At 55.0% G+C, this 10,132-nt stretch overlaps 1 protein-coding gene across 1 annotated transcript in view; it reads right to left on the bottom strand.

The window, feature by feature from the left end:
* Nucleotides 1-5,724: 5,724 nt before the first annotated feature.
* Nucleotides 5,725-10,132, bottom strand: part of SFRP5 (secreted frizzled related protein 5) — a 5,461-nt gene continuing 1,053 nt past the window's right edge. The window contains exons 2-3 of the mRNA XM_007456223.1: nt 8,350-8,427; nt 5,725-6,787 (exon numbers count right to left, since the gene is read on the bottom strand). Of these exons, the coding sequence (XP_007456285.1) occupies nt 6,441-6,787; nt 8,350-8,427 (425 nt within the window). The 3' untranslated portion in view covers nt 5,725-6,440. The remainder of the gene's footprint in view (nt 6,788-8,349; nt 8,428-10,132) is intronic.

Here is a 10,132-nt window from a genome sequence, read left to right on the forward strand (position 1 = left end):
GTTCTCTGGGCTGGGGTTGGGGCGTGTTTACTGGGAGCCAGGCGCTGTGATACATGCTTTACACACTTTATTTCATTTAATCCTCAAGACGGCCCTAAGAGGGAGGCACTTTTTCTTCCCATTTCACAGGGGAGGAAATTGAGGCCCAGGGAGGCTAAGCAGTGGCTGCAAAAGGCTTGGCATGGCACTTTGCAGACCACAGCTGGATATACGCGGTGTCTTCAAGACCTTGGGCCTGAGGCAGTAAAGGGGGGTGGAGAGACTCTGCCTTGGAGTCGAGGTCAGGTTGCAGCCACATCCTCATGACCCTGTGCACGTGCAACTCAGACTGTGGTACCTGAGGGGTCCTCGCAGCACACTGAGGCCTTGGTCTGGGAACTTCCCCTTGTAGGGGGGAGCCCCAGCAGGGGCCCCCAAGAGACAGGGAAGCAGCCAGAACCTTGTCCTTGCAGTTTTTACAGAAGAGCATGTTCACTTTAAAAAGTACCAAAGTGGCAAAAAAAAGTACCAAAGCGACCTCAGTAGCCTGGTAGTCCAGAGGAACAGTAAAGATGCTGGAGGAGTGGAAAGTAGGGCTTTTGAGCAAAAGGGGACAGCAGTGGTAGCACAGGCCCAGGAAGGCAGTTTTTCTCATGGAGGGCGTGTGTCATAGTAGGTCAGTTGGAGGGATGCTCAGAGATAATCCAGTCCAGCCCCTCACTGTGGGAGCCACACCATACCCCTTTGAAGATGCGGGTTCCCCGCAGCATTGGAGGATGGAACCAGAAGGGACTTCCCTTAGAGCTGGAGCAGCCTGCACTAGCCAGAGAGCATCCCGGTGACAGTAGAGGCGGGTGCTGCGATGGACCGGCTCCACACTTGGCCCTGTTCTACCATTGGCTGCAGCCACACTGGAGTTGCTGCAGGGGCCTTGCCCCCAAGCCTTTTTGTGCTGCTTTCCTCATCTGTAAAGTGGGTAGATAGTGATCTCTATCTTGTGTGGCTGCTGTGAGGGTTAAATGAGATAGTCCACTCCAGGTGGGAAGCGAGGTGCCTGGCACATAGTAAATGCTCAATAAACACTAACTCATTTCTCTCATTCTGGCCATCTTCAGGAATATCAAAACAACTCTGCCCTGCATGGCTTAGAACAGCAATTTTTTTTTAAACTAGAGAATAATCATAGATTATTTTCAGAAAAGAATGAGGCCAGAGTATAGTTTGAAAAAGCAGAGTCAATATTTTATGTTGGGAAAATGAAAACAATGTCTAATGGTGAAATACATACTATAGCACAAGTAGCTTTCAGGACATGGGATTCAGAGTGTGAGAAACATGGTTTTCATCATTTGGGGTCAGTGGCCTCATAGAAGGAAAGCCACCTCCTTGTCCCCTTGAGGTGCGTGTGAGGGCCTCAGAGCAGGCCAGTGATGGACATCTTCAAAGTGCAGGTGCCACTGGGAAAATGGAGCCATGGAGGGTTTTACTAGCAGTGGATTGTGCCTTCCCGCTGCCTGGGGTCCACAGCATGGAGACGACCAAAGGTGGGATGGCCTGGAAAGCAGATTGTCCATTGTAGAATTGGATGCCTGGTTTAAAAGATGCTTCCCAGTTTGTTCTCAGGGACCAAGTGAGGGGACAGTAGCCAGGTCTGCGACAGCCCTGGAACCTGCTGGGCAGACCTGGATGGATGGCCAGCTCCCACGGCCTGGCTTGGGTTGAGGGTTCTGGCCATCTTTTCATGGGTTTCTAGTGGTGGGGAGCAGCCTCCAGTGAGCCTTGACAGACCTTGAACTAGCCGTGGTTTGTGGGGTCTTTGGGATTTGGGGTCGTTGGTCACCTGGCTGTCAGAGCTGAAGCCAAATGAAGTGCCATTTTCATCCCTTTGTCTCCATGGAACCTTCGAGGCCCTGGCTCCAGCATCTATCCTGCAGCTGGTGGCTCTAAGATCATAATACCTGCGTTTATTGAGCACTTGTACTGGGCAGTATGCTGAGTGTGTCATCTCATTTAAACCTTGTGACTATCCCCAAAGCTAGGTTCTACCATTAACTCCATTTCACCGATGAGTAAGTGGAGGCCTAGGAAGGTTAAGTAACCTGCCCCAGGTCACACAGCTAGTAAGCCACGGAGCCGCAACGTGAACTGTGCCACAGGTGCTTGTGGATGCCTCAGAGAAACTGGTCACCATAGCAGTCCTGGCTGTCACCTCCCTTCTGTTCTGCCTTGTTCCCACTAGCTCCAGGAGGTTCTGAGCCATTGAGCTAACAGGAGGGCCTGCCCACCACCAGCCCTAGTGAAGTGGGCTCAGCCTCCAGGGGAACAGAGGCAGCCTTGTGGCAGGAGCTCCCCCAGCTCCCAGCACTGCCCCATCTCCTTGGCTGGGTCTGTTGCAACACCCTAGAGTAGCACATTCCATTCTCTGGCACAGCTGGGGGCTGGAGGTTCTGGATTCCCCTGGCCCCAGCAGAGCCTGCTGTCTGGGCTGGGACACTGGGTCCCAGCCACACACATTCCAGCAGCAACCACCCCCCACGTTGGATTTCCCAAGGAGTGAACTTTAGCCAGGATTACAGCCGACTAAACAGTTGTGGGATGTGAGCTTCCTTTGTGGGACCCGAGAGGCTGGACGCTGATGGGGCTGAGAGAGGAGGAGGGGCGAAGGGGTGGGCTGCCCTGGGATTTAGGAGAAAAGCCATGGTTCAAGGATGGCTCTTCTGCTGCTCTCAGGGCCCTTGGAGTGAGATCTGAGCAGGGTCCCCAGAAATCTTCCTGTGAGGCAGGGTAACAGACGCATGGCTGCTTGTACACGGATCCTGCCCACCTGTCCTCGGCTTTGCCCCCTGCAGGCAGTAGTACAGGGGTTAAGAGCATGGGGTCAAATCCTAACCACACCACTAAGTACAGCTGTGTGTCCTTTAATGAGTTCATTAACCTTTCTGAACCTCAGTCTCCTCACCATTAAAATGGGGATAATAATAGTACCTACCTCAGGAGGCTTAAATTAAAATGCCCAAGTGCTTGAATATTTATATATTAATGGGCTTGATATATACTGAATGCTACTATAGTATTATACGTCTTCTCTCCTCTATTGCCCTACATACTACCTGGGGATGTATTTTCTGATGCAAAACCACAAATGTGAATTCTCTCCACCTTCTGGAACTAACGGTTCTGGCCTTTAGATAAGATGTTCCTGTCTTTTCCTTGCCTTCCTGCCAGTAGCATTTCTTAGTTGATTAACAAATCAATTAGGAATTTAATAAGCACTTATTTTGTGCAGGCACTGTGCTAGGTCAAGGCCTTTGGTTAATAAAAATACTAATTACCATTTAATGAGCATCTTCTAAATGCTGGGCATTGTTTCCAGGTAGTTTTCATACATTTCCCTGCTTAACACTCAGCTGCCCTGTGAAGTAGACATGATCACTCCGTTTTCCAGCTGGGAAATGTCCCCAATGTTACATGGTCATTAAGTCACAGCACTGGAAACCAGAACTGGCCTCTTCTCGCCTGATCCTGAGTGTCAACGGGCCTACCCCAAAACCCTTCTGTTCTCTATCAGAACTCTCATTTTGCACCCAGCTGAAACACTTCCTCTGCTCCCTTGCAACTTGGGCTGGCCTTGTGACTTAGTTTTGGCTGGTGAGCGAGAAGTGGAAATCTACCAGGTGGGGCTTGTTGGGAAATTACTGTTTTCCTGATCAAAAGGGCCAGAGGCAGCTGACACGCCGCTGCTGCTCTTAGCCCTTTCCCGCCTTGCTCCCTGGAATGTGGCTGAGAAGTTGGGAGGAGGAGGCACCACCCACTGGCAGAGCAGTAAGGCAGAATGAGCCTGGGACACGGACCTCCCACCTCTGGACCTCTTGAGTGGGGAAGCCCCGCTGTTTCTGGAGGGTTCTGCTCCATGCGGTCAGATGCCAACATTCACTGGTACGCCGTGCAGATGCTCGCTGGGCACCACCAGCCGCCTGTCTCAGGCTGGCCAGGAGGGAGTGTTCTGTGGTTGAACTGAATGCAGGGAGCGCTCAGGCCTTGCAGGGCCTCCTTGGTCTTTGGTCCCAGGGAAGAGACTGCCGGGGGCTCTGACGGCAGGTGCCGGGGACAGAGCCAAGGTGCAGAGCAGGGCCTGACCCCTTTGTGGCGGTGGGTGAGGAGCGCCTTGCTGGGGCCTCGCAGGATGGGCTAAGGGAGCCCCTCCCCGCCCGCTCCCTCTCATGGGCTGCCAGCACCTGACAGAGGTCAGTATTGTGCTCCGGCCAGAAGCAGCCTGAGTCCTGTGTGTTCAGTGAAAAAAGAATCCCTGGTCCTGGTTGACCCTAGAAGGGCCCGTAAATATTTGGTCGGGGTAGGAGGCTGGGAGACAAGGGGCGGTTTCAGGGAGCCAGGTGGGCTGGGCAGGCTTTGGGCGAGGGTGGGAGGCAGCGGCTTCCTCAGAGGTGAGGAGAAACACGCAGGCCGCGGCCGCCCCTGACCTGTGTGGGGCACCTGACTGCCAGGGAGGTGATTTATGGGCAGGCTGTCAGACCACCTGTTAGCCCGCACTGGCCCCTTGTTTCTCTGTGGCAGCGCGCTCTGAGAGCTGCGGAAGCAAGCCAGTGTTTTCCTCACCTCAAGAGAACGTGGCTCCATTGTTTTGGAGGATCAGCAGGCCTTGACTGGACTTGGCATCCCAGCTGTACCCCAGTTGGTGAGGAAAGCCTTCTGGGGGTGTCCCCAGCCCCCTGCTCTGGGTACGTCTGCCCTGTCCCTCAGCATCTGCTGACGGTCCCCTCAGGACTCTTTCCGGGCACCACCCCTCCCAAGTTCTGGACGCGACTGACAGCAGCCTGTCGCCTCCGTTTCAAGCCTTCTCCCCTCGCTGCCCCATCCAGCTCAAGGTAGCAGTCTCCATCTGCACTGAGCTCGCTGAAGAAGCCCCCTGAGGCATTATAGCTGGTCCGCTCCCCGCATGCAGGACCAGGACCCTTCCAGCCTGAGGTAACCTCAGCCCCTCGCCCTCCTGCCTTAGCTGTCGGCTTATCCGGATGGAGGTTCTCAGCCCTGGCTGCACACCGCCCCCGTGGGCATCTAGAAATGCTGATTTTGGACCACCCTCCAGAGGTTCAGATTTAATTGATTTAGAGTAGAGCCCAGTAATTTGTGAAAGCTCCCTAGATGATTCGAAGGTTTATGTATTAAAATGCAGGTGTGGGGTGGGGCCTGAGCTTCTGTGGTTCTCACCAGCTCTGAGGTGATACTGATGCTGTGGTCCAGGGACCAGCTTGGAGTAGCACCTGTCCACACCATCATCTCCTACACGTCCAGTGCCCAGGGGTGTTTGAGCTCTAGGGGTAGGAGTGACACCTTTAGGCCTCTGGCTCTTCAGAGTAGTTCCCTGTGTCCCAGCCTTTTGGGGGCTCCTCAGAGCAGGCACTGCCCGTGTCAGGGAGATGCTGCAGGACTGTGGGAGCCTTCTGATGGTGGGAGAAGGCTGCGGAACTTGGCATCTCTGTCCTTGCTCTGAGACAAAAGGACAGTCATCTCCATCGCTCAGTTAGTCTTGTCGTGAGGATGAGAAGGGTGACCCTCTCTATGTGTTCTTGGGGGATCCTGCGAAAACATGGGAATTGCTCTTTTTAGGCATTCCAAGTATGTCTGTGTGGACAGGCCGTGGGTTACAAAAAGGCCTCTTTCGCGAAGTCGTTTCTGAGCACCCCACCGAGGAACCAGCTGATAAAGAAATCACCTGGTTAAAGCCAGTTTGTTTTCTTTGATTTAATTAAAAACTTAAAAAAAAAAAAATAGAAAACCAAACCCTACCTGCATCAGTCTAGTATCTATGGCCTCGCAGCAGTAGCAGTAATTTACTGGTCATCAGGATAAAAGGGACATGCGGAGGCTGAGGAGTGCGCTTCTGGGAGCGGGGCCGGGCTGGGCTTCTCTCAGGTCCAGCGGGAAGGGAAACAGGCAGAGACGGGGAAGGTGGGGAGGCATGGCTGGAGGGCACTGTGACCCTTTCCTTTCAGGGGGGCTACAATGAGGACACGTGAGGGGGCCCTGGGGGCCAAGAACTGTCCCTCAAGTAGCTCAGCCTAATACCAGGACTTCCCTCTCCCAGGCGAGGCCCCACCGCCAACAGAGGGGAGCTGACACCACCGGCTATCCTGGAAACCACCTCTTCAGGCTGCTTAGAGCTCTCTCTTCTCTCTGCCTACTTTCTCCCAACTGAGAAACTTCTGCTCCTATGGGAGGAAACCTTCAAGGACCCCAGAACCCCTCGGTCAAGGACAGCCTGGCTCCATGTCCATCCCTTAGTGCCTGTGCTGGTAGCAGCTTTGCACGAACCACCCTCCGGCAGGGGCTGGGTCAGCCTGGGAGTAGGGGGAGGCCAGGTGGGCAGGAGGAGAGAGTGCGCCCCAGGGGCGGAGACAGAAGACAAGGCACAGCTGGCTGGGTGGGGCAGGGAGGAGTGCCCTTCAGTGGGGCTCCGCGGCCCCATAGAAGAAGGGGTAGTAGAGGGAGCAGGGGTAGGAGAACATGAACTTGACCGCGAACTTCATCTCCTTGTTCTTCTTGTCCCAGCGGTAGACAGCCGTGAGCAGCAGCTGTCCGTCCACTTTGCGGCCCATGACCAGGAAGCTGCCGGCCAGGCTCTCCAGCTGCGGGCAGGGGCAGCCAGCACCGTTCTTCATGTGCAGCACCAGCCTCTTGGTGTCCTTGCGCTTCAGGGGGCCCGGCTTGAGCAGCTTCTTCTTTTTCTGGGCTCCAATCAGCTTCCGGTCTGCATTCTCTATCTTGATCTCTCTGATGCGCATTTTGACCACTGTGTGTCGGGGTGGACAGAGGGATGGCCTGAGAACCGTCACGTGTGCTCAGGACGCTGGTGGCCCCATGCTTGATGCTCTGCCTGAAGCTCCAGGCCTGGGGCTTGGGGAGATGGAGCTTCTGCGTGTACACGCTGACATTTATGAAGCTCCCATCATGTGCTGGACTCGCACGGGCATTATTATGTTTCATCCTTGTGGCATGGTGGGGAAATGAGGTTTGGAGAGGTGGTGATGTGCCTGAATTCTAGAGCCTGGGTTGAACTGAGGTCTGGCCTGTGCCTTTCCATGACACCAGGTGCAGGGTGGAGAGCTCTCCGTGGGGAGTGGAGCTGGGTGTGGGCTCCCTGGGGAAGGGAAATATTGGGGGTGGAGCTGACCAGTTGGGGGGAGGGTTTGGTGGAGGGGGCGTCCTTGTGATGGAGGAAGGCTGGATTTCATGATCTCTGGGGATGCTTCCAAACGGGATTTCTGGCTGTGTGTGTGTGTGTGTGTGTGTGTGTGTGTTGCAGGGGGTGGTGTTTGGAGCAGTGGTGGCTCTAAATGCTAGAAAGCCAGCTCTGCCGGCAGAGGGGGGGGGCCCTTCTCTGTCGCACGTGCTGATTTTCATGGGTAAGTGCTCCCACCGTGACCCACTGAGTCACGGAGCACAGGGTTGGGAAGCACTGCATACAACCAGCTCTTGCTGGGCGAACCCACTGCTGTAATCTGTGTGCGACTGTGTAGTGTGGGTGGGAGTGTGGAGTGTGGTGCTGTGTGTTTTTGTGTGTGAGAGAATGTCTGCGGTGTGTGTAGGAGTGTGAGTGTGTGGGGTAGTGGAGGAGGTGGTTGAAGGCCAGAGAGCCTAATGGAGTTGGCGGCGGTCACTTAGGCCAGCGTCCTCTTTCTGCGGGCCTCTGGGTCCCCATCTCTGGGAGCAGCCAGGGAGAAGCCAGAGAATAACTTTGGCTGCCCAGGGAAGGACAGTGTTATAAAATCTCTTTCCTTCTCCCCCACCCCCTCTTTCTCTCTCGGGCACGCACACACCTTCCAGTAGTAGTGTCCTCTTTCCAAACAGACTAACGACATCAAAGACGTGCTGCAGGAAGGATTTCATTGCTTTCTCTTTTTCATAGACAGAGGAGGCTAAGACACAAAAGGGGAGTCGACCTGGCCAAGACCACATGCTGGGCTGCGTGGTCCGCACAGGAGCCAAGTCCTGACTGCCCCAGGAATGGGGAGGCTCCAGGATGAAGCTGTGGGACGGGTGACCACAGCTCCCCTGGCCAGAGGTGCATCAGGTACTAGGCAGAGGTGCCCAGGGACGAGGGGCTGCACTTCCATCCTGGAGCCCATCTGTCCCCTCTGCTGCCTCCATCCATCTCTGGGCCAAGCCTGCTTCCCCTAAAGAGAATCCAGCCCTGGAGGCCCCTCTGTAGAGAGTGTCAAGGGAGGGCTGCCGGAGCCCTGGCCAGGGATGGACCATGGCCTTGAGGGGGTTTTGAAGTCCCTGGGAGGACCTGCAAAAAAGAGGTACGTTTCTCTGGGGAGAGGGCAGTGGCCACGTGGGCTCTACACTCACCGAAGTCGCTGGAACACATCTGCTCCATGAGGCCATCAGCGCTGTGCTCCATCTCACACTGGGCGCAGATCTTGGTCACTGAAGAGAGAAGCAGGGGTGGGGAGAGGGGATCAGAGTCCATAGAGCCACTTAGGGTTCAGGCTCCCCCACTGACCAGCCACCTCCCCCTGCCAAGCCTCCACTTCCTCATCAGGAAACAGGATGATGATAATGATAATGCTCACTGAGTGGTTGTGAAGTTCAAAAGGTCGTGAAGGGACAAAACTGACCAGGTGGGCACGATTGCCCCATGACCCTGGCAGCTGCGACCATGATGTGCACTGTCTTTTTCTAAATTTTGTCTCATTTAGTCCTCAGCCTATGAAGTAGGTATCATTATTCCCCCTTTTTTTTTTTTTTTGCGGTATGCGGGCCTCTCACCGTTGTGGCCTCTCCCACTGCGGAGCACAGGCTCCGGACGCGCAGGCTCAGCGGCCATGGCTCACGGGCCTAGCTGCTCCGCAGCATGTGGGATCTTCCCAGAGCGGGGCACGAACCCATGTCCCCTGCATCGGCAGGCAGACTCTCAACCACTGCGCCACCAGGGAAGCCCCATTATTCCTCTTTTAAAGAAAAGGAAACCGAGGTCCAGAGTGGCTACCCAAGTCTGCAAAGCTAGTGAGAACTGAGCTTAGAACTCAGGATTTGTAACTCCTAGACTAGTGCTAGGGTGGAGATGTTTGTGGGGTCTTTCTAGGAACCCAGGCTCCAGACAGGTGGGTAAATGAGTGACGCCGGCAGGGCAGGGACTGTGGTAAGCTGAGGAGCACCCAGTTTAGCGTTACCAGAACTTCCGATTTTTCAAGGGAAGCCAAAACTCTTTTTGTATGAAATATTCTCAGTTTTGTCTGTTGGCCACACAGATACGTCGGGCTGCCTCTGGTCCTACCACACAGCATCTGACCTCGCTCTGTGTCTCTGCCTTTTGGTGGGTGCCCCATCATGGGGGAGAGAGGGGCTCAAAGCAGGTGAGAGTGGGAGGGCAGAGCCAGGTGGGAATCCTAGCCTGGGATTTCCCTGCTTTCCAGGATGTTAATGTTCGGGCTCCAAGAAAACCAGAATAAAGGAGCCAAGCCTAGGATCCCTGCTGGAGACTATGCTGTCTCTGCTTGAGCTGGGTCTTTCTCCCCTGCTTCCTGGTCCCATTACTAACCTGAGAATAGGGGGTTTCTCTTCTCTCAACACTCTTTGGTCACAGGACCCCCACCCAGCCACAACTCTCAGATCCTGTGTGGGTGTGTAGGACTGGGGACTGCATGGGTGAGGTTAGCTTTGAGGGGTGGGTGGGGTGTGGTGGAGTCCAGTTGCTTCTGGGGGGCCGGGTCAAATGGAAAATGAGGGAGTGGTGCTGCCCCTTGGGAGAGTCCCAGAGCCATGGGCTCCCTAGATTCTGGGTATTAGCCACCCAGGCAAAGCTGCCCTGCTTGGTGCCACTGTTTATCCTCCTGTCTGGTGCCCAGCCTGGGCTTACTCCGCCTGGATGGAGTCTGGCAGAGGGGGTGCACAGTGAAGGGGAGGCTGAGACCAGAGAGGAATTAGGGGTAATGGGATTGGGGGTGGGTGGGAGGGGGCACTTAGGATCTCATAAATTTTGGGAACCTGGGATTGCTTCCTATTTTACAGATGAGGAAACCAAGGCTCAAAGTTGAGCAACTTGCCCAAGGGCTCCTTGTCAGGGGCCAAGCCTGCCAATCTGCTCACTCTTCTGCACTGAGCCTTACCCAAAGGTCTCCCAACCTGGGGG

The sequence above is a fragment of the Lipotes vexillifer genome, unplaced genomic scaffold (assembly GCF_000442215.2).
Source record: "Lipotes vexillifer unplaced genomic scaffold, Lipotes_vexillifer_v1.1 scaffold184, whole genome shotgun sequence".
Lineage (NCBI taxonomy): Eukaryota > Metazoa > Chordata > Mammalia > Artiodactyla > Lipotidae > Lipotes > Lipotes vexillifer.